At 41.5% G+C, this 23,454-nt stretch overlaps 1 protein-coding gene and 1 long non-coding RNA gene across 2 annotated transcripts; one reads left to right on the top strand and one right to left on the bottom strand.

The window, feature by feature from the left end:
• Window positions 1-206: 206 nt before the first annotated feature.
• Window positions 207-17,661, bottom strand: LOC135232425 (uncharacterized). The gene is made up of 3 exons (XR_010322952.1): window positions 14,321-17,661; window positions 5,510-12,934; window positions 207-1,320 (listed from the first exon to the last, which is right to left on the bottom strand). It is a non-coding gene; the product is annotated as an uncharacterized LOC135232425 (long non-coding RNA).
• LOC100661420 (procathepsin L-like) lies at window positions 17,587-23,100 on the top strand. Its single transcript, XM_003407723.4, has 8 exons — window positions 17,587-17,712; window positions 18,514-18,650; window positions 18,949-19,071; window positions 19,178-19,324; window positions 19,511-19,735; window positions 20,432-20,597; window positions 21,669-21,786; window positions 22,507-23,100. The coding sequence occupies exons 2-8, from the start codon at window positions 18,525-18,527 to the stop codon at window positions 22,604-22,606; spliced, it is 1,005 nt and encodes a 334-aa protein (XP_003407771.1). The 5' UTR covers window positions 17,587-17,712; window positions 18,514-18,524; the 3' UTR covers window positions 22,607-23,100.
• The last annotated feature ends 354 nt before the right edge of the window (window positions 23,101-23,454 follow it).

Genomic DNA, 23,454 nt, shown 5'->3' with positions numbered 1-23,454 from the left:
GCTTCCCACATCATCAACCCCACCCCCCTCAAAACACACCCACATGTAAAATATACTTACTCTTTTTGTTTTTCTAAGCTGTCAAGATAGCTTCAGCAAGCTCTTGTATTGTCTAATCAATTCATTTTGGGTAAGGGTGTTTCCTTCAGGGCTTCTCATGGACTACAGTTCCTTATCCTGTGATCTCCACAGCTAATGTCTTCAGGATAGAACTTCAGGTCTAAGGCCACCTTGTCATCTAACATTCCACAATCTAGAGTTTATTTCATGTCGTGTAGGACGTTAGAAATCTAAGAAAATTAATGAAAGATACTCAGGCTTGTCATGCATAAATTCATTTCATTTATTGCAAGGTAGTCATGGCAAGGCACGCAAGTAAGACCTTTCATTTAGAACCAAATAATCAGAATTGACAATTAAGACTACAATGTTAGTTCAGCAGTTAGAGTCCAAATCTTTAGACTTCAGGTTTTTCCTTTAATGAGAATCTCAGGAGGAAGGCTTCTCCATGGCTGCCTCATAGCTAGGGTCCAAGGCTGGGGGTGGTGGACAGAATCTCAGTTCCATCTTTGCCTCCTTTCAGTGAGTCAGGGGAAATTTAGTGTTTATACGAGAATTTGTCACCTTGGTGCCACAGGACAAGAGCCAGTGTGATGTCAAAGATATTACATCTGTTCTGCAGGGTCGGGAGTAGCTGAATGATGCATTTTTTCTTCAAGGTTAGAGATTAGGAAGGTTGTTTAGATTTCTGCTATGTTTTCTTGTGTCACAGCATGCCACATCAAAGTGTACTTTAAGGTTGTTTATGTTCCTCACATACTTCACATGCTTCTAAGTTTGGATGTCTAAGTTCAGAAATTTTCTAAATAACTTTCTTATGACTTCCAGGTGTCTAATGACACCTATAATTAACATTAGAGAGCCTCACAATGGTAGACCTATTTCTAAGTTCACATAATGAGTAATTATACATATACAATTTGAAAGCATAATAGTGACTTATAGCTCATGGGGTTTGAGAGCATCATAGAAACACACAGAACATTTCTTTAATCTACAACTGCTTCCCAAATTAATAACCCCTTGCATTCGTAGAGGCCCTAATGTCTCAGTCAGGATTCAAACAGAGAAACTAACCAGTGGAGACATAGATGAGAAGGTTCAGTGTAAGGAACTGACTTATGGGATCATCAGGACTGGCTAGGCAAGTCTGAGATGCATAGGGCAGGTCATCAAAAGGGTAGCTGGAACCCTCAGGCACGAGCTGAAGCATCTGTCTGGAGGTGGAGTTTCTTCTTTCTCAGGGAAGCCTGGGAGGCCCTGCAGGGTACAAACAGTTAAGAGCTCTACTACTAGCTATAAGGTTGGGGGTTCAAACTCACCCTGAGGCTCCTGGGAAGACAGGCTTGGTAATCTGCTTCTGAAAGGTCACAGAATTGAATACCCTATGGAGCAGTTCTATTCTGACATACATGGGGTCGGAGCTGTCTTGAGGGCAACTGTCTTAGTTATCCAGTACTGCTATAACAGAAATACCACAAGTGGATGGCTTTGATTAACAGAAGTTTACTCTTTCAAAGTATAGTAGGCTAGAAGTCCAAATTCAGGGTGTCAGCTCCAGGGGAAGATTTTCTTTCTCTGTTGGCTCTGGAGGAAGGTTCTTGTCATCAACCTTCCCCTGGTCTAGGAGCTTCTCAGTGCAGGGACCCCAGATTCAAAGGATCCACTTTGCTCCTGACACTACTTCCTTGGTGGTATGAAGTCCCCGTCTCTCTGCTTGCTTCTCCCTTTTATATCTCAAAAGAGATGATTTAAGATACAACCTAACCTTGTAGATTGAGTCCTGCCTCATTAACATAATTGTCTCTAATCCTGCCTCATTAACATCATAGAGGCAGAATTTACAACAGATAGGGAAATCACATCAGATGACAAAATGGCGGACAATCACACAATACTGGGAATCATGGCCTAGCCAAGTTGACAGATATTTTGGAGGGACACAATTCAACCCAGAACAGCAACAACCAGGGAAGCCTCAGTTCTGCTCTTAGGCCTTTCAACTGATTGAATGAGGTACACTCAGATTATCTAAGATAATCTTCTTACTTAAAGTCTACTGATTATGGGCTTTAATCACATCTACAAAATACCTGCATGGGAACACCTAGATTAGTATTTGAGCAACTGGGGACTGACCCTAAGGCAGCTAACAACAACAACAGATCAGCCAAGATGGCACATAAATCTGACCACCACACCAACTATGTGCTTTGAGGTTGACAAAGTGCTTCACAGTACACAATTTCATTTGATACAAAACACCCTCATCATTAGGGTCTATTTTGTTACTACGAGTTAGAATCTGCCACTTCTGATATGATAAGAGAGTCCAGAATTCCTATTTCTTGATTTTTGTGTGACTTAATTCTTTTTCCACCTGTCCTCCACTGGCAAAACAACTCACTAAGATTCCTAGAGCAGGTTGTTATAGCTGTCTTTCAAAGGGGACTAGGGGGAGGAGGCTATCTCCTCAAAAGTGATCAGTGCTCACTGGATGGAAAACTGTGAGCCCACAAGTTGCTTTTTTTTGGCCAACACCATCATTTTATAACCAAAGTTTTAGTGGGGAACTAGTAGAGAACATTGGTATGACTGTGAAAAATAAATAAACAAATCCTTAAAAAATAAATGAATAAGAGAGACCCGAGGGAGTTGTCTGAGACATTTTCTCAAGGTCAATTAATTTTATTGTGACAGAAGAAATATTCAGTCAGAAAATATAATTTTTGAGTTATAAAAGGCAAGTTTTAGAGCAGTATAACCAGAATGTTCCTTAGATGCAACGATGGCGAGATTATGTCTCACATACTTTGGACATGTTACCAGGGGGATCAGTCCCTGGAGAAGGACACCATGCTGGTAAAGGAGAGGTTCAGCAAAAATGGGGAAGACCCTCAATGAGATGGATTGACACAGTGGCTGCAACAATGGGCTCAAACGTAATAATGATTGTGAGGATGGCGTAGGACCAGGCAGTGTTTCGTTCTATTGTACGTAGGGTCGCTATGAGTCTGAACGGATTTGACAGCAACTAACGACGACAACAAATATAATTTGTTGCAATTAAAAATATATAGACAGATATACACTTTCCTATATGTGCACAGAAAAGGTTCATAGAAGAGGGTCTGACCTCTTTGGGCCCAAGCTCAGGTTCAGTGAAAATTGCTGGGATCAGGCAGGCAGTGGTAGCCACTAGGCTTGCTGTTCCAGGAGGCCACCCACAGGGACCTCTTGCAGTGCCCTGATGGGCTCCAGGAGTCCTAGAATCCACCAGGACCCTGAGGAAGGGGTCATAGGGGACACTTGCTAAGCACGGGCTGGCTAGTTCCTGGTCTTGGGGACTTTAAGGAATGAAGCAGTTCTAAGCTCACAGTGACATGTCTAACTAACCCAAGAAGAACAAGAAAAGTCTAGGATTTCTGTGTCCTGGAAGAAAGAGCAGAAGCCCTAGCGGTGTGGTGGTAAAGCACTCTGCTGCTAGCCAAAAGATCAGTGCTTTGAACCAACCAGGTACTATGCAGGGGAAAGATGTGGCATTCTGCTTCTATAATTACAGCCCTGGAAAACTCATGGTGCAGTTCTACTCTGTTCTATAGGGTTGCTACGAGGTGCAATTGCTTCAATGGCAACGGGTCAGGGGTCTACCTGAGACCCCACTGAGCACTGGAGCAAGTGTCGGGGAAGCTGACAACAATTCCTCTGTTCAGCCAATAATCATCATTCTGCAATGATACTTACTGGGTGTCTACCATATACTGCCAAAAGAACAAACAACTCAGTCCTAGAAGAAAAACAAACAAAATATTCCTTAGAAGGGAAGATAGTGAGTGAGACTTCAACTCACTTACTTTGGACACGTCATCAATAAAGTCCAATCACTAGAAAAGAGCATCCTGTTTGAAAAATAGAGGGCCAACAAAAAGGAGGGAAACCCTCAATGAGGTAGATTGACTAAATAGTTGCAATAATGGACTCAAACATACCAATGGTCATGAAGATGGTGTAGGACCAGCCAATGCTTCGTTTTGTTATGCCTAAGGTCACCAGGAGACAGCCAAATCCACAGTAACTAACAACAACATACACTGCGGATCCCAGCACTATAAAACAAGGCTTTGTCCTCAAGATGCTTTGGGCGACAGCGTTGTAACCTAGTCTTGTTTGTTCTCCTGACTGACTAAAATTCTTTTCTTATATCACGCACATGATGATTTAGTTCCATTTCCCTCTTTACACCCAGAGAAAAACTCTTCCTTTACCCTCTTCCCAAATTTTCCTGGTCAGAATTCCACTCACTTTCTCCAGGGAGCCACACCACTGGGTGCTGCATGTCAGTAACTTCCACTCGCAGCACATGGAAATTCAGATGCTGGGGAGACTGTGAGGGGCTGCTTGGGGTAATGAGATGCGGGTGGGTGTGGACAACACATGTGCTACATCCAAAGTGCAGATGCTAATTAGCCTTGGAATGGCCACTTTGTGTGGTCCTTGCTCCCTGGACAGCAAACATGGTATTGGCCAGGGACACACTCAGGCAGAGCCAGTAGACTCCAAGCCTTGTTACCTCATGCAGTGGGGCTGTGAGAGCAGGAGGACCTGTGCCTTCTGTCAATTGCCTGATTGTTCCTCCCTGATGTGGGAGAACACCACCTGGGTATAGGACACTAAACCCTTCACCCTTGAGTTGATTCCGTCAAGTTGATTCTGACTCACAGGAGTAATCAAATGCACTTAAAAGAAGCAGTCATTGCTCCCTCAGATCAGAACTTGTGTTCTCTACTTAACGCTTCCATGGTATTGCCTCTGGCTGTCTCAATAAGGGTCCTGAAGAAAGATCAGATTTCTTATTCAGAGGGTGGGCTAGTGCTCAAAGTAGAAGCTGGGTTACTATGTGGACCCTAAGGATCTAGAGGAGATCTGAGGATAAAGGCTAGATGTGCTTGAGACCACGGCTAAAGGTCTGACTTGAGGACAGTAAAACTAAGACCAGGAGGCAGCAGCCGTAAAGGAACACACGAGAAACAACAAACAGCAACCGGCAGCATGGAGCCAGTGACTCAGCAACACTTCCAAAGCTTGTATTGAAAAGATCTTCCTGGTTTTGCTTTTTGAGGGGCATCATACTAGGGAACTGAGGAAGCTTGCTTATATGTCTCTACTTTTACTTTTTGTGGTCTCCTGTTTTTTAAAAGAATGTTTTGTGTGTGTCTGTTTTTAAATTGGTTAACAAATGAACGAAATTCACTTTTTTTAACGTCCAGCGTTCCTAAAACCATGAGTCACGGAAGCACTGTCATCTGAAATAGGCTTGAAAGTCTGACATTTAACTGTTACTAGGTAAGGTGCTCCCAGGAGGCACAGGGCAAAACGCCCTCCTGAACCTGGTGGGGTAGGAAGGTGGGGGCCCCACCCTTCCCAGCAGCATACCTTCTGTGTGGCTCACCTGTCTTTTCTTCCTTTCAGCATCCTGACTCCAGGGCAGGCAGAACCCACAGTCCCAGCTGAGAGCCTGGCACTGGGAGTGTTGGTGCTTTTTCTCACCGTGGCCTCGGTGCTCCTGTCTTACCACACCTGGTACCTCAGGACCAGAGTGGAGTTTGTGAATTACAGCGAGAGGTGCTGGGCTGAGGGATGTGGCAATGTCCCCGGAGCTCAGCCTCCTTTTCTAAGCCCTGCTGGCCTGACGTGCATTTAAGTTATTTCTTCACTTTACAGAGGAACTTAACACTTCATCCTCAGTTGTAACATAGTAGCACCCATTTCCTAGAGCAGTGGTTCTCAAAATGGGGTCCTGGGACCAACAGCATCACTTGGGAGCCTGTTAGAAAAGCAAATTCTGAAACCTCACCCCAGACCTCTGGAATCATACACTTTGAGGGGGGAGGGGCAGGGAGCAGCAATCTGAGTTTCCACAACTCCAGGTGATTCTGATGCATGCTCAAGTTTGAAAGCCACTGTCGCGGGGTTGTTGTGAAGATTAAACAAAGGAACATGTAGAAAATGCTCAGAACAGTACCTGGCATGTGAGTCATATTTAGCTATTGTTGTTAGTTACTGTGTTAGTTATTGTCTTAAGCTGGGTTCTCTAGAGAAGCAAAACCAGTAATGCGTATAAATATATATAGAAAGATTTATATTAAGCCAACAGCTCACGCGATTGTAGGGGTTGGAGTGTCCCAAGTCTTTGGATCAGGATAGAGTCCATTCCCAATTCACAGAGCCACAGAAGCTGGTGAACCCAAGATGAGCAGGTTGGAGAGCAGGGATCCTGCTCACAGGTTGTGACAGTCGAGGACTCCCCAAGGTCGGCAGGCAAGACTGCAAGGTTTCTTCTGAGTCACATAGCTGCAGGAGCTGGTGAACCCAAGATAGGCAGGTCGGGGAGCAGGATTTTTGCTCGCAGGCCATGAAGATTGGCGAATCCCAAGATGGACAGGTAAGCTGCTAGCTCAAGTCCCAAGAACCAGAGGTCAGACAAGAGACAGCTGCTGGATCCCGAACAAGTCAACAACATTTGCAAGGTGAGCAGGAAGGAAGTAGGCAGTAGGAGGCAGAGAGATGAAGGCTGAGGGGGCGGTGAGCCACCACAAGCCCCACCCCTGTCAGTACCACTCCGCAGGTTCCATCATGGGGGTGATCACACATCAAATTTCAACAGGAAAGTGATTATATTAAACAACTGCCAAAACACTGAGAATCATGGCCCAGCCAAGTTGACACACAACCTTAACTAACCATCACAGTTATCTAGTGCTACTATAACAGAAATACCACAAGTGGGTGACTTTAACAAACAGAAATGTATTTTCTCACAGTTTAGAAGGCTAGAATTCTGAATTCAGGGTGCTGTCTCCAGAGGAAGGGTCCCTCTCTCTGTCGGCTCTGGAGGAAGGTCCTTGTCTCTTTGTGCCTCTGCTTCTGGTCGATCATTATATGGCTTGACAGCTCTCTTCCCGCATCTCTGCTTGCTCCTTAATTGTTTAATCTCTTTTGTATTTCAAAAGAAATTGAGTCAAGGTACCCCCTACACTAATCCTGTCTCATTAATATAACAAAGACAACCCACTCCCAAGTGGGATTATAACACAGAGGTCAGGATTTACAACACAATTTTTGGGGGGGACATAATTCAACCCATAATAATTACCACTGAGTCAACTCCAACTCATAGTGACCCCAGGTACAACAGAAGGAAAACTTGGTCGGTTCTGCATCATCTTCAAGATTGTGGATGCGTTTGAGTCCATTATTGTGGCCACCGTGTATTCTGAGTGCCTTCCCACCTAGGCTCATCTTCCAGGACTATACTGAACAATGTTCTATTGTGATCCATAGGGTTTTCATTGGTCGATTTTCAGAAGTAGATCACCAGGCCTTTCTTCCTAGTCTGTCTTAGTCTGGAAGCTCAGCTGAGACCTGTCAATCATGGGTACCTTGCTGGTATTTGCAATACCTATGGCATACCTTCCAGCACCACAGCAACATGCAAGCCATCACTGACAGATGCTGAATTTAGCTACTAAAAAAATCCAAACCAAACCCATTGCCATTGGGTCGATTCTGACTTGTAGTGACCCTATAGGACATAGCAGATCTGCCCCATAGGGTTTCTAAGGGGCAGCTGTGGATTCAAACTGCCCACCTTTTGGTCAGCAGCTGAATTCTTAACCACTGAGACACCAGGGCTATTCAAGCCCACTGTCATCGAGTCGATTCTAGGGCTACTAAACCACCATAATCGTAGGAGTCTTTTCTGATAATGTTTTAATTTCAAGAGTACGAAGCAATCATACACTAAGATGTCCTTCCTCAGGAACAACCCCAAAGTACATAAATGTGGAAGCTGAATCTCTTCACAGCAGAAAGGTCTTCTCTGTCTTTACCATTTGCCATAACGACACAAAGACTGACTTTTACTTATGCCATATTTTTTAATATACATGAAATTTTTTAATTGAAATATACTTGTTACGGATATAATCGTGTCTCCCAAAAATATGTGTTGTAAATCCTAACTTCTACGCCTGTGGTTATAATCTCATTTGGGAATAGTTGTCTTTGTTTTGTTAATGAGGTAGGATTAGTGTAGGGTGTATTTTGAGTCAATCTCTTCTGAGATATAAAAGAGATTAAAGAAGCAAACTAAGCAGCAGAGATGCGGTAAGATAGATGCCAAGCTGCATGGTTCCTCCAGAACCAACAGAGAGAGAAAGCCTTCACCTAGAGTCAGTGCTCTGAATTTGGACTTCTAGCCTCCTAGGCTGTGAGAAAATAAGTTTCTGTTTGCTAAAGCCACCCACTTGTGGTATTTCTGTTATAGCAGCACTAGATAACTAAGACAATGCTTCACACAATATTCCCCATTTTAAAGTATACTTTTTAGTTTGTAGGATATTCATAAAGTTATGCAGATGTCATCACTATCTAACTCCAGAATATTTCCCTCACCCTAAAAAAGAAACCTCATGTTAATCTACGTTCTTTCTCTATGGACTTGCCAATTCTTTTGGGTAAGGATTGGGATTACTGGGTCATAGGTAATTCTATGTTAACTTTTCAAGGAACTGTCAGACTGTGGTATCTCATTGTGCTTTTGATCTGGATTTCCCTTATGATGGTGAGCCTCTTTTCATGTGCTTATACGCAATCATCTATCTTTGGAGAATTGTCTATTCAAGTCCGTTGCCCATTTTTAAATGGGTTCATTTGTTTTTTCATTGTTGAGTTGCAAATGTTCTTTATATATTTTGGGTACTAGTCCCTTATATATGATTTGCAAATATTTTCTCCCATTCTATGGGATTCTTTTCACTTTCTTAATAGGGTCATTTGAAGCACAAAAGACTTTACTTTTGATAAAGTCCTATTTATTTTTTTTCTTTGTTTGTGCTTTTGGTGTCATATCTTTAAAAAGTTGCCTAATCCAAAGTTATGCAGATATTCACCTACATTTCCTTCTAACAGTTTTCTAGTTTCAGCACTCACACTTAAATCTTTTGTCCATTCTGAGTTAATTTTTATATATGACATGAAGTAGGGGTCCGACTTCATTTCTTTGCACGAGGATATCCAGTTGTCCCTGCACCATTTGTTGAAAAGACTATTCTTTCCCCCATTGAATTGTCTTAGCACTCTGTTGAAAATCAATTGACCATAAATATAAGGGTTTATTTCTGGACTCTCAATTCTATTCCATTTATCTATATGTCTACCCTTATGCCAGGACCACACTGTCTTGATTGCTGTAGCTGATTCCTCCACTCTAGTTCTTCCTTTTCAAGATTGTTTTGGCTATTCTGGGCCCCTTACAATTCTGTATGAATTTTAGGATCATCTTCTCTATTTTTGAAAAAGAAGGAGTTGGAATTTTGATAGGGATTGCATTGAATCTTTAGAACAATTTGAGGAACACTGCCACCTTAAAAATATTATTTTTAAGATCCATGCAGATGGGATGTCTTTCCATTCATTTAGATTGTCTTTAATTTTTTCAGCAATGTTTGGTAGTTTTCAGCATACAAATCTTAGAAGTCTTTAATTAAATTCATTCCTAAGTATTTTATTATTTTTGATGCTATTATAAATGGAATTATTTACCTAATTTCATTTTTAAACTGCCCCTTGCTAGTGTATAAAAATGCAACTAATTTTTCTATATTGATGCTGTATCCTGCAACTTTGCTAAACTTGTTCATTAGCTCTAACAGTTGTAGGGTTTTGTTTTGTTTTGTTTTGTTTTGTTTTGTTTTAGATTCTTCAGAGTTCTTTATACATAAAAAAAATCATGTCATCTGCCAATGGAGATGTTTCACTTTTTCCCTTCTAATCTGAATTCCTTTTATTACTTCTTCTTGTCTAATTACGCTAACTACAACCTCCAGTACGATGTTGAACAGAAGTGCAAGAAGAGACATCCTTGTCTTGTTCCTAAACTTAGGGGAAAGCTTTCAGTCTTTCACCATTAAGTATGATGTTAGTTGTGGGTTTTCTCATAGACGTCCTTTATCAGGTTGAGAAAGCCCCCTCTATTCCTAGCTTAGACAGTTTCTGCGTAAATGCTTTAACTACACCAAGCAGAGGACAATAAGCACCAACCAAGAGCTTAGTTAATTCATGGTGATTAATTGATTTACTTGATGAATTGCCTGACTGTTTAACCCTACGGGAAAAAGCAAGAGTACCGTAACCCAGAAAATTAAGTTATTTAGTAAGTAGTCTCATATGAACATGAAATCATCAACAAGCTATTTCAATATGATTATAAATACTAATAAACCACTTTGCAAATGGATGGTTCGTTGGATAATGTTTTTGAAGAGTAATTCTGGGCTGTGAATTTAAACAAATTGGAGGAAGTTATTATATTGGGGGGAGCCCTGATGGCACAGTGTATAAGAGCTTGGCTGCTAACCAAAAGGTCGGCAGTTTGAACACACCAGCTGTTCCTTGGAAATTCTATGGGAGTAGTTCTATTCTGTCCTATAGGGTCACTATGAGTCAGAATTGACTCGATGGCAAAGGGTTTGGCTTTTTTTATATTATATTGGGAAGAGTATTAAATGACCTCAATGTCTTATATACCACCACACTAATTTGTTAGTTCCCCTACAGTTTAAAACTTCCAGAGAGTTGCTAAAGAATAATATTTTGTTCTACTACAGAGAAAAAAAAAAATCTATGCAGATGCACCCAAAAATATACTTTCAGAGATGGTGTACTTTAAATAGAAATTGGGAAGTTCTGCCAGCTATAATTCACCAATGGCAGAGCTAAAGTTTAGTTACTTGACCAAAATGTGAACATTTTAATAATTAGTACTCAGCAACTTTTTTGCAAAGACATAGAGACAGAAGAGTAGATAAAGAAACCAAATGGTAAGCATTACCACCATTCTGTAATGCATTATTTAACAGATTATAGATGGATATTTCTATGACTTGGAGCAATAATGTCTTCCACTCTCTCACTTAAATGGTTTTCTCCCTGCATTTCTCCATATTTCTCCCACAGACATATATAACACTCTAACAGACATATACAGAACATTCAACCCAACCGCAGCACAGTATAAATCTTCTCTAGTCACATGGATCATTCTCCAAGATAGACCACATGCTAGGTCACAAAGCAAGTCTTACTACATTTAAAAAGACTTAATACATTTAAAAACTAGAAGTTCATAACAGAAGGGAAACTGGAAAATATACAAACGTGTGGAAATTAAATAATGCACTATTAAACAAGCAATGGGTTAAGGAAGAAATCAAAGAAAAATCAGAAAATACTTAGAGATGAATGAAAATGAAAGCACAAAATACCAAAATTTATGGGATGCAGTGAAGGCAATGCTCAGAGGGCAATGTAAATGTGTACGTGAAAAAAGAAGAAAGATCTCAAATCAATAACCTAATTACAACTTGAGGAACTAGAAAAGCAAACCAAGCTCAAATCTACCAGAAGGGAGGAAATAACAAAGATCAGAACAGAAATAAATGAAGACTGCAAAAGCAATATTGAGAATTGATAAAACCGGAAGTCGGCTTTTTGGAAAGATCAATAAAATCAACAACAATTTAGCTAGACTGACAAAGAAAAAAAGATGGAAATTTCTAAAATCTGAAATGATTGTGGGGGCATTACATCTGACTTTATAGAAATAAAAAGGATCATAAGAGAATATTATGAACAATTGTGTGCCAACAAATTAGATCATCTAGATGAAACGGACAAATTCCTAGAAACACTGAACTCTCTACATTGACTCAAGAAGAAATAGAAGATCTCAATAGACCCATAACAAGTGAAGAGACTGAATCAGAAATCATAAACCTTCCAACAAACAAAATTCTTAGACCAGATAACCTCACTCTCCCGTTTATAGAAATAACTCTAAACTTTCTTAAACTTACCCACTAAAAGAAAAGAAGGGAACATTTCCACATTGATTCCATGAAGCTAGCACTACCTTGATACCAAAGCCAGGCAAAGACATTACAAGAAAAAAAAAAAATCTGCAGACCAATATCCCTTATACATATAGATGCAAAAAAATCCTTGACAAAGTCCTAGCAAACCAAACCCAAAAATATATTAAAAGGATTATACACTATGGTCAGGTGGAATTTGTTCCAGGAATGCAAGGGTGGTTCAACATTAGAAAATCAATCAATGTAATACACCATATTATACATTAATAGGATAAAGGAAAAGAGCCACATGATCGTCTCAATCAATGCAGAAAAAGGCATTTGATAAAATTCAACACCCTTTCATGACAAAAACACTCAACAAGCAAGGAAAAAGTGGAGAAATCCTCAATATGATAAAGAGGATTTGTGGAAAACCCACAGCTAATATCATACTCAATGGAAAACGACAGAGAGCTTTCCCCTTAACATCAGGGACAAACAAGGCTGGATTAAGGCATGTGAAGGCCCTAAGCACTGAATCTGTGGTGCCCTCTCCTTTGCTTACACATGCATTCAAACCAGATATGTGAGTTATATACATAGAAGTATATATATATATATTGTGTGTGTTTTACCTAGCCATGATGTAATTTCTTTTTAAATACCACTATATTAACAATTGAGCCCAAAAGTGGTATATGCAGTTTTAGTTGAATGAGATGAACTGGCTTACAAAATTTTTAGTGGGTTCAGGGTACTAAGATTTTTACTATACACCGCATTTTCCAAAAAAAAATAATATTCCACGTAGTCTACGACAAAGAAAATGAGTCAGTGAACTTAGTTGCTTCAACAATAATGTAAAGTTCTGCTGATCTTCCACAACGAAAAATGGACTTTCACCAATTTTGCTTCAAACAGCTTATACTTCAGTGTCGATGCTTGTTTTGTAATAAATCCTACAATTATAAATGAACAAATGAAAATCTGTCATAAAGGAAAATTTAATGATCAAAAAACAAAATTACAAAAAAAATCACTGTATTGTATTTTTAGATAGATCTTTCATTTCTATGTTACAATTAAAAATACTTCTTTCTAGTCTTTGCTCTTACAAATTCTTCAATGATTTCATCACAATTAAGCTGCTGAACAATATCTACTTCCATACACAATGCTGTGATTGATGTTGTTAGGTGACATCAAGTCAGTTCTAACTCATAGAGAACCCACGTACAACAGAACGAAACACTGGCTGGACATGCGCCATCCTCACAATCGTTGTTATGCTTGAGTCCATTGTTGCAGTCACTGTGTCAATCCATCTTGTTGAGGGTATTCCTCTTTTTCGATGACCCACTACTTTACCAAGCAGCATGTCCTTCTCCAGGAACTGGTCCCTCCTGATAACGTGTCCAAAGTATGTGAGACATAGTCTCGCTATCCTCACTTCTAAGGAGCATTCTGGCTGTACTTCTTCCAAGACAGATTTGTTCATTCTTTTAGCAGTCCCTGGTACATTCTATATTCTTCACCAATACCATAACTCAAAGTTGTCAATTCTTCTTTGGTCTTCCTTATTCATTGTCCGGCTTTCACATGCATATGAGATGATTGAAAACACCGTGGCTTTGGTCAGGTGCACCTTAGCCTTCAAGATGACATGTTTGCTTTTTAGCACTTTAAAGAGGTCTTTTGCAGCAGATTTGTCCTATGCAGACCATTCTTTGGTTTATATATGACAACATACGATCTCTGTGAATTGAACTGTTTTCATGTTTATTAATCATATTTGAATCGTGCCAATCGCTAAATTCCCCTGTAGCAAATCGAGAATTAAATGATTTGGGACTGAATAGATATACAGAACCTACTGACAGAGAGGCCTGTTATCTATTAATATAATCCGTCCTTGCCCAGTGACCATTCATGCTGGATCCAGTTGTATGTTGGGTAAATACAGCAAGAGTTAGACTCCACAGCTCGCCCCCACCTCGTTTATTAGAAAGAAAAAGTATACTCCCAAGAGACCCTCTAAGATAAGGAGTTCCAATTACATGGGAGGGGACCATAGGAGACAGATGTCAGTGAAGGTATTGACGTGGTAGGTGCCTCATAGCTTAAACGACCTTGTGCGTTTGGCACCCTTGTGACCCTGCATGAACTTTCTCTCCAGCCGGCACATTCTCGCGCACCGGGGCTGGTGTCGGTTTCACTTAGTGCCCTGCCAGTTCCCTTCCACTGCGATGCTCACTTTTCCTTGAGTCCTATTTATTTGGCATCCATGGGTCTTTGCTTTGGACAACTGGTGCTCCTGTTTTGTTGACGCCCTAAGCCATGCTTACCTTGTTTATTGAGTAATCCATCCCTGGAAACAAGACAAGGATGCCCGCTGTCACCACTGCTGTTCAATATTGTACTGGAAGTCCTAGCCAGCGTAATTATGCAAGAAAAACAAATAAAAGGTATTCAAATGGGGAAGGAAGAAATAAACTGTTTTTTCAGATGACATGATCCTATATATAGAAAACCCCAAAAATTCCACAAGAAAACAACAAGAGCTAATAAATGAATCCAGCAAAGTAGTAGGGTATAAGATCAACACACAAAAATCAGTTGGGTTTCTAACAATGTAATTGTAAATTAAGGAAATAAATCTATTTGTAATAGCATTTAAAAGAATAAAATACCTAGGAATAAATTTAACCAGAGAAGTGAGTATCACTCTGCCATAAAGAAAAATGAAGTCCTGACACATGGTACCACATGGATGAACCCTGAAAACATTATACTGAGTGAAGTAAGTCAGTCACAAAAGGACAAATATTGTATGATTCCATTTACGTAAAATATTTAAAGTAGGCAAATATATAGAGATCAGATTTCATTAATAGTTACCAGGGACAGGAAAGAGAAGGAAAGGGGGGAGTCATTGCCTAGGAGGCACTGAGTTTTTGTTAAGAGTGATAGAAAAATTTGAAAACAGATAGTGGCAATGGTTGTACAACATGATGAATATGATTAATGTCACTGAATTAGTCATTTTTTAAAAATATTGAAACGGCAAATGTTTTGTTATATATATTTTTACCACAATAAAAAATAACAATCATTTTATAATAATTATTATGCCATTAACATTGGCGTACAAGTAACTGTTTGAGTCCCTGCTTTCAGTTCTTTTGGGTGTAGACCTAGGAGTGGAATTGCTGGCTCATACAGTACTTCTGGAGCCCTGGTGGTACAGTGGTTAAGAGCTCAGCTGCTAACCAAAAGGTTGGCAGTTTGAATCCACCAGTCGCTCCTTGGAAACCCTATGGGGCAATTCTACTCTGTCCTGTAGGGTCACTATGAGTCAGAATTGAATCACAGCAATGGGTTAGGTTTTTGGTTTTTTATAGTAATTCTATATTTTATCTCGTGAGAAACTGTCAAACTGTTTTTCACAGAGGCTGTACCATTTTGCATTTCTACCAGCAACGAGTAAGGATTCCAATTTCTCCATATCTTGGCTACTATCTGTTGTTTTCTGTTTTCGTTTGTTTGTTTTAAAATCTTGTTTGTTGTAAAATCATAGCCATCCTTTTGTTGCTGTTCATTCGTTTTGAGTAGATTCCGAATTGTTGCAATCCCATGCACGCAGAGTAGAACTGCCCCATAAGGTTTTCAAGGCTGTGACCTTCCGGAAGCACATCACCAGGCTTTTCTTCCAAGGTGCCTCTGAGTGGGTTTGAACTGGCAACCTCTTGACAAGTAGTCCAGAGCCACCCAGGGACTTCTAAAGTCATCCTAGTAGGGGTGAAGTACTATCTCATTGTGGTTTTGATTTGTATCTCCCTAATGACTAATAAGTTGAGCATCTTTTCAAGTGCTTGTTGGCCATTTGTATATCCTCTTTGGTGAAATGCCTATTCAAGTCCTTTGCTCATTTTTGATTGGCCAGTTTATGTTCTGTTATTAATTCGTAGAATTTCTTTATATACTCTGGATATTGTTGTTGTTAGCTGCCATCAAGTCAACCCCTGACTCATGGTGACCCCATGTCTTACAGAGCAGAATTGCTCCATACAGTTTTTCTGTTGTTGTCTTAAGGTTCAAGGAAGCAGTTTGCCAGGCCGTTCTTCTTGAGTGGCTGGGTGGGTTCAAATCACCAAACTTCAGGTTAGCAGTTGATTGCAAACTGCTTTTGCCACCCAGGCTTCTCATATTCTGGATATTAAAATCTTATCATTTAAATGGTTCGCAAATATTTTCTCCCTTTCTTTACGTTGTCTCTTCACTGATAAAATACTCTGTGGCATAAAAGTTTTTATTCTTGATAAAATCCAATTTATCTACTTTGTCGTTTGTTGCTCCTGCTTATGGAGTCATGTCTAAGAACCCATTGTTGAAAAGTAGGCATTTCAGTACAATATGCTTTGTAACCACCTGAGAGCTTCAGCCTTTCGCAGTGTTTGAGAAGGACTTTCTACTTCAAAGATCATAAAATGAAATTTTCAATAAACAGACTTTTAAAATATTTATTGGTCTGATTGAGCTTCTAGAAGGTATATCAATTTAACCTTAAGTAAAAAAAAAAAATAGTTTACAAAGGGACATACATTATGACTCCATTTTTGTAAAAAACAAAAGTCAACGTATGCATAGAAAAGGATTAATGGTGAGCAGTTATAAGGTATTGATGCTTTTTTTTCCTAAAATGTATTTTCTGCCACTGACTACGTTTCTTATGTAATAAACAAAAGACAAACTTTTAGAACGTTTTCGCATTGTTTCTGAAATCCTTAATTTTGTATATATTTTCTCTACCTACAACATTTTCCCAAACTCTGGAACTTAAATCCAGGCATTAAATGTCATTAAAGAAAATTTCTTAAATTAAATCTCAAAACATGCACCCTTTGTATACGGAGGAAGACAATAACCCATAATGCGGAATGGAGAATAGCAGTTTCCACCGTTCTCACACGGTTTTCTCCATTTTATTAAACCTTTTTTATCTCCTGTAAATAACTCGTTTCTGGTGGTTTTGACAAAGGCTGGTGAAGAAAGAGAACCCCTGAACTAGAGAAGACAGGAAAAGACGCATCACAAAATGCCAACCAGTCGGCACCCACCCAGTCCAGTCCCATTTTCCTCCCGGGATTTGGGCCTTGACAACTGATCACGTTTAGGAGACTGACTTGACCTTCTGCCCAGATTTTTCTAAAGCCCAGCTGCATCCCACCCTGAAATTGCGAAGAAAGGCGCCTGCCCGCGGGCTCTGCATACTTCCATCCGGATTCATCTTTGCTTTGAATCAAACAAGAATGAACAGAGTTTACTCTTTCTCAGCCCTCTAGAATTGTTTGTTTTATCGTGGTAAAAACATATATATCACACTCTAGAGCAAAAAGACACGGATGTGTTGCTGACATTTCTTTCAATAACTCGCCGAGCGCATTCATTGGTCATTAGTTCACCTGAGCCCACCGAGAAGGCGCCCGACCCCACCTACCTGGTGAGCAGAGCCGGGACTGAGCAGAGTCACGCGCCAGGGAGTCACGGAGCCCGGCGGCCCCGCCCAGAGGCCGGTGCAGCCAATCGCGGGGCGCGAAGGCGGTGTGGGCGGGGCCGCCCGGGCCACAACCCCGAGCTTTAAAGGCTGAGCCCACTGCCCCTGACAACAGCCGCGGTTATCAGCGATTCCCATACCTGCTGGTGCTGACTGCGCCTGCGCCAGCCGCGGCCTCCACAGGTGAGCGCCCCGGCGGGGTCGTGGCTGGGCCTGGAGGAGGGGCCCCTGCGGGGACTCCGGCGAGGCGGCCGGCGGGACCCCGGGACCAGAGCGTCCGCCCGGCGCTGGCGAGGTCGGGTTCGGACTGCCCGCCAGCGCTGCCGGCCCTGGCTCGGGGGCCCGGGGCGGCCGAGACCACCTGGGCGGGTCCCAGAGCGAGCAGGGTCCCGCAGCCGGGCCGCGCTGTGCCCGGGCTGGGCAGGACTGAGCCGCTTGACCCCGCGCTCCGGGTGAGGGGCCGGCGCTTCCTGCGGCGCCGTCGACATCCTCTGGGAAGAAGCGGAGGGGCGGGGGCAGGCCTGGCACGGCCCCTGCCCAGCCCGCGACGCGTGGTGTGGGGCCCGGCCCGGGGCTTGGGCTCTGAGCCCGGACTCCCCCCCCCTTGGCCGGGCGCTTGGGCGGCACAGACCCCAGTGTGGGAATGGCGGGAGCAGTGGGGGCACCCTTTCCCCACTTTTTGGGAAAGCACTACAGAAAGGTTTGTTTGAGAAGGGAGGCTGCAGCTGTCACAGTTCAGTCTGTTTGAGTTATCTGTCTCCTGTTCATTTGGGGGCTGAATCAGACACCTCCACTGTTAAGTCCTTGGCCTGTATTTTTCTCCACCCAGGTCCTTACCCTTCTTCCACAACCTTTTCATAAATACTTGGGAAGATAATTTAAACGTTTTCACTCCTTCATGGTGGCTGTAACTTCTCGGGAGGGAATAAGATGGCTTTTAAAAATTGTTGGTTAATCAGATACTCATTTCTTTTCCCTTCTTAGGTTTCTGAAACATGAATCCTTCACTCTTTCTCACTGCCCTTTGCTTGGGAATTGCCTCAGCTGCTCAAAAACATGATGAAAGTTTAGATGAGCAATGGTACCAGTGGAAGTCACTGTACAAGAAACCATATGCTGCGGTTGGTATCATCTGAAACTGTCCAAAGGAACCCCAGAGACAATGGTCCCTGCTTGTTGGGAGTTGGGAGCCAGATGGGAGCTTCTAGGGGCCAGCTCTTGCCAAGGCTGAACTTCATGTGCCCATTCCTGAGTGTAGCGTGGCATGGACAGGTCCCTGCTGTGTCCCAGCAGGGAGGACAGCACTCAGAGGCACAGATCTGTCTTTGGCCGTGGTTTCTCTTCCATCTGCTAATCCACTTGGTGAGGAGGGTTGGGTTTTAAGGGGAATTAAAGACAATCTGTTATGTTTGCCTCTAGAATGAGGAAGACTGGAGGAGAGCAGTATGGGAGAAGAATATGAAGATGATTGAACGGCACAATCAGGAGTACAGCCAAGGAAAACATGGCTTCACCATGACCATGAATGCCTTTGGGGACATGGTGAGTGTGGCATTTATTGATTGCTTAATTCTGCACTTTATCTCCTCAGCACTTTAGCAAAATAACTCTCTTTCTTTTTCAACATTTCATTTACTTTTCTTTGAAGACCAATGAAGAATTCAGGCAGGTGATGAATGGCTTTCAAAACCAGAAACGTATCCAGGGGAAGCTGTTATATGAACCTGTCTTTGGTCATATCCCCAAATCTGTGGATTGGACTCAGAAAGGCTATGTGACTCCTGTGAAGGATCAGGTATGTCATGATTCAGACTCAGATCTATCTCGAATAGAAAAGCCAAAAAGGAATTGACCTCTTTGCTACTCAGCGGAGAGACATACAGTTCACTTTTTTTTCTTGAGAGAGTGTTCAAATGTATGGGATGTTGTCAGTCTTTCTGTTTGTCTCACAAACTGACAACTTTTCAAATTACCTTTTCAGGGTCAGTGTGGTTCTTGTTGGGCTTTTAGTGCAACTGGTGCCCTGGAAGGACAGATGTTCCGGAAAACTGGCAAACTTGTCTCACTCAGTGAGCAGAACCTGGTGGACTGCTCTCGACGTGAAGGCAATGAAGGCTGCAATGGTGGCCTGATGGATAATGCTTTCCAGTACATTAAAGACAACGGAGGCCTTGATTCAGAGGAATCCTATCCATATACTGCAATGGTACATGAAACTCCTTGTCTGTTTGTCATCCCAGCTCTTTGGAAAGTTGAACACTTTCAAGGATAAGACGCCGTATTCAGCATTCACATTTTAGATGGTAGAATCTGTATCTGCAGCTGTCAGGACTGTCACCATAAATTATTAGCCTTTGCATAGTTCTCTGATGAGACAGTTAACCTATAGCTAGCAGTTCTTCTGTGTAACATAAACAAAAAAAAAGAGAAAGGGCAAACCAAATCCATTGCGTTGAGTTGATTCTGACTTATGAGGAAAAGTAGAACTTCCTCATAGGTTTCCAAGGACCAGCTGGTGGATCCGAACTGCCAACCTTTTGATTAGCAGCTGAGCTTTTAGCCACTGCGCCACCATGGAAAATAAATTTCTCCATAGGGAGAACAACAGCAATATTTGGGGGCCAGGTTGGACTTAGGGTAATGCACACCTCCCCTTTCACTAATTCCTTTCTAAAGGGATGTCATTGAGGAGACACCAGATGAATTTTCAGTTTCAAACCAGCCAATGGCTATTTTATAACAAAATTGACTTGGAAATCATTAAGCTGCAGAGGCTACTTTATAACAAGATTGACTTGGAAATCATTAAGCTGCAGACTGCTGAGTTTTCAGGTCCTACAGCTCATCCTCACCCAGAGATGGATGGTAGTAATTGCCTCTCTCTCCCCTTTACCTATAAAAGGACAAGCAGGACTGTCGCTACAATCCCAAGTATTCGGCTGCCAATGACACTGGCTTCGTGGACATCCCTCCACAGGAGAAGGCACTGATGAAGGCAGTGGCAACAGTGGGCCCCATCTCTGTTGCTGTTGACGCAGGCCATGAGTCCTTCCAGTTCTACAAATCAGGTAGGCAGCTTTCTTTTTATTCTAGAAATTAGGTAGAGCATTTGGAGAACCATCATCTTGTACCAGTGTGACTCTTTGGTATATAAAATTCAATGTATAGTTTTGGGTGTGTATTTAATATTCGGTATGGGCTATTTTTGCATCTGATGTTTCCACTCGAAATTATCTTAAGCATAGTTCCGTAATAATTAGCAGTTCATAAATATTTTTTTAATGGCCAAATAATTTTATAGGTATAGCTTCATTTACTTTTTCTCCAGTTTTTGGACCTTTAAGGTTTTTCCTAAGATTTTTACTTCTGTGATTAAAACTGAAAACCCTTTGGCTCAAGTATTTTTGTGTTCTCTGTTTTTTCAAGTTCACTGGGTGGTACAAGGAGCCCTGGTGGCACAGTGGTGAAATGCTCGGCTGCTAGCCGGAAGGTCAGCAGTTCAAACCCACCAGCCATTCCATGGGAGAAAGATTCTGCAGTCTGCTTCTGTAAAGATTTACAGCCTTGGAAACCCTGTGGGGCAGTTCTACTCTGTCTTATAGGGTCTCTGTGAGTCAGAATCAACTTGATGGCAGTGGGTTTTGGTTTTTGGTCTGGGCGGTGCAAATGGATTGTGCTGGACTGCTAACCTTAAAGGTTGATGGTTGGAACCCACCCAGTGGTTGTGGAAAAAAGGTCTGGTAATCTGCTTCTGTAAAGATTCCAGCCGAAAAAACACAATGGAGCAGTTTTACTGGTAATATATAAATTTGCCGTGAGTCAGAATCAACTAGAGGACAACGGGGTGTTTTTGTTTTTTTGTGCAGTTTCATTAGAATGGCATTCTAGATGTAGAATGACAAGGTTTAAAGATTAGTTTTTTTAGATATTTGCAGAAAGGATTATGCTAATTAGTATTTGTGCTATAGTAGACAAGGGCCTGAATCCACATAACCTTAATAAAAAGAAATCTCATTATGCCTCATGTGGAATTCTGACATTTCCCCGAACTTTGAGATGCCTCCCTTAATGAGTTGATAGGGTGGGTTACTGCCATGATCACTTGGAGCTTCCTACCCCAGCGCTGATTTCTCTTCCAGGAATTTATTACGATTCAAACTGCAGCAGCAAGGATCTGAACCACGGTGTTCTGGTGGTTGGCTATGGCTTTGAAGGAATAGACTCGGCTAACAATAGATATTGGCTTGTCAAGAACAGGTAACAAATGCCAGATATTATAATGCTTACATTTGAAATTGAAAAGGGAATTCTTGTTTGGAACCAGTGTTTGGATACAAGTCCACAAGCCATTAAGCACAATTCCAAAATCTAGGACTCTTCCTTCCACTTAGGGTGAGCAGAGACATATTAGTGTCTGATTATGAGATCCTGTCCCTAGCTTATGACAGTATTAATATAACATTACATTTCTGAATTCTGAAAAACTAATCCTGAAAAGCACCTGCCCTAAGAGTTTTCGCTTTGTCTCTAAGTTGCAGTTCTGTGAAAGGTCAGTATTTGAGGTTGGGATATAGAAATTACATGCAGGTTTGAAACCAAAAAAATAAACACAGTTGCCTTTGAGTCGATTCCGACTCATAGTGACCCCACCTGTGTCATAGTAGAACTGCTTCATAGGGCTTTCAAAGGCTGATTTTCTGGAAGTGATTACCCTGGGCAGCTTTGAACGACCATCCTTTTGGTTGGCTGCTGAGCACTTAACTGTTTGTGATGTCCGGGGACTCCAGTGCAGGTTTAGGACCCAAGAACTTATACAGAATGGACACCTGCCTCCTGATTCTCTAAATCAGAAAGATTTTCCAGAACATCCCAGGAGACCAGTGGCTTCTGACATACTAAATATTAGGTGTTATTGTTAATAAAACCAAAATGTACTTGATTCTTTGTATAAACAAGGAAGTCCTACTGTTCTTTCAGCTGGGGCACAGGTTGGGGCACAGATGGGTATATAAAGATGGCAAAAGACCGGAACAACCACTGTGGAATCGCCACGGCAGCCAGCTACCCCACGGTGTGACCTGATGCGCCTGGACAATGAAGGATCCAGGACAGCCTTTCCAAATAATGGATTTTCGTCTTAAAACTGACCAGCCCTTATTGTCTGGGATAAAACACTTGAATCCTTGAGGATCCAAGTTGTGATTTGAATTCTGTGACATTTTTACACTGGTAAAATATTACCACTACTGTAATTACTGCTGTAAACAGTTTTGTAATATTGACTGGTTGCTTAAAGACTTTTGAATTTTCATTAAAAAAATGTATATAAAGTCTTACCTTTTTAAATAAAACTTACATTTCACGTGTAGAGGTGTGTTTCTTTGTTTTTATGCCTTAACTTTTCATGTAGGGGAAATGTCACTGGGCTATGAAGACGTAACCGAGTGTGCCAATGGCACACAGGGAGGAAGACGCTGGGTGGGCTCATTTCTAGTTACGAGTAGGCAGACTTTTTTAGCTCCTTATTTGCTCTGTCTGATTTAACTCTTGAGTGGAAAAAATTTTCATAAATGATCTAGAAGGACCAAGCTAAATTGAAGGACCAAAGAAAAAGAAAATAGAAAATTAATTGGAAATTAAAAATTTAGTTGGAATGGACATATCTGTGATTCAGAGACTAGAAAACAGCCTTAGAGATCGTCTTCATCTTGCCCAGGATAATCATAACCCAGTCAGGTTACACAACCAAAGTCACAGTCAGTTTCTGGAGCATCTTCCGAATTGCTCGTAAAGACCATGCGGTTACATTGCAGTTGAGTAAGGAGCAGACACCAGTGGGTTGCTAGGGCCATTTGGTCTTTGCTGGTAATGGCTGGAGAAGTGGGTTTAAGGTTTATAAGGGAGGAAGATAAGCTCCCACATGTG

Source organism: Loxodonta africana, chromosome 9, assembly GCF_030014295.1.
Source record: "Loxodonta africana isolate mLoxAfr1 chromosome 9, mLoxAfr1.hap2, whole genome shotgun sequence".
Taxonomy (NCBI): domain Eukaryota; kingdom Metazoa; phylum Chordata; class Mammalia; order Proboscidea; family Elephantidae; genus Loxodonta; species Loxodonta africana.
This window is presented reverse-complemented; position numbering and strand designations above follow the sequence as displayed.

Excerpts from the sequence above, each read along its gene's own strand:
- LOC100661420 (XM_003407723.4), top strand. The coding sequence starts at position 18,525 with ATGAATCCTTCACTCTTTCTCACTGCCCTTTGCTTGGGAATTGCCTCA. Across the intron at positions 18,651-18,948 it reads ACAAGAAACCATATGCTGCG|AATGAGGAAGACTGGAGGAG; the intron begins GTTGGTATCATC and ends GTTTGCCTCTAG. Across the intron at positions 21,787-22,506 it reads TATTGGCTTGTCAAGAACAG|CTGGGGCACAGGTTGGGGCA; the intron begins GTAACAAATGCC and ends CTGTTCTTTCAG.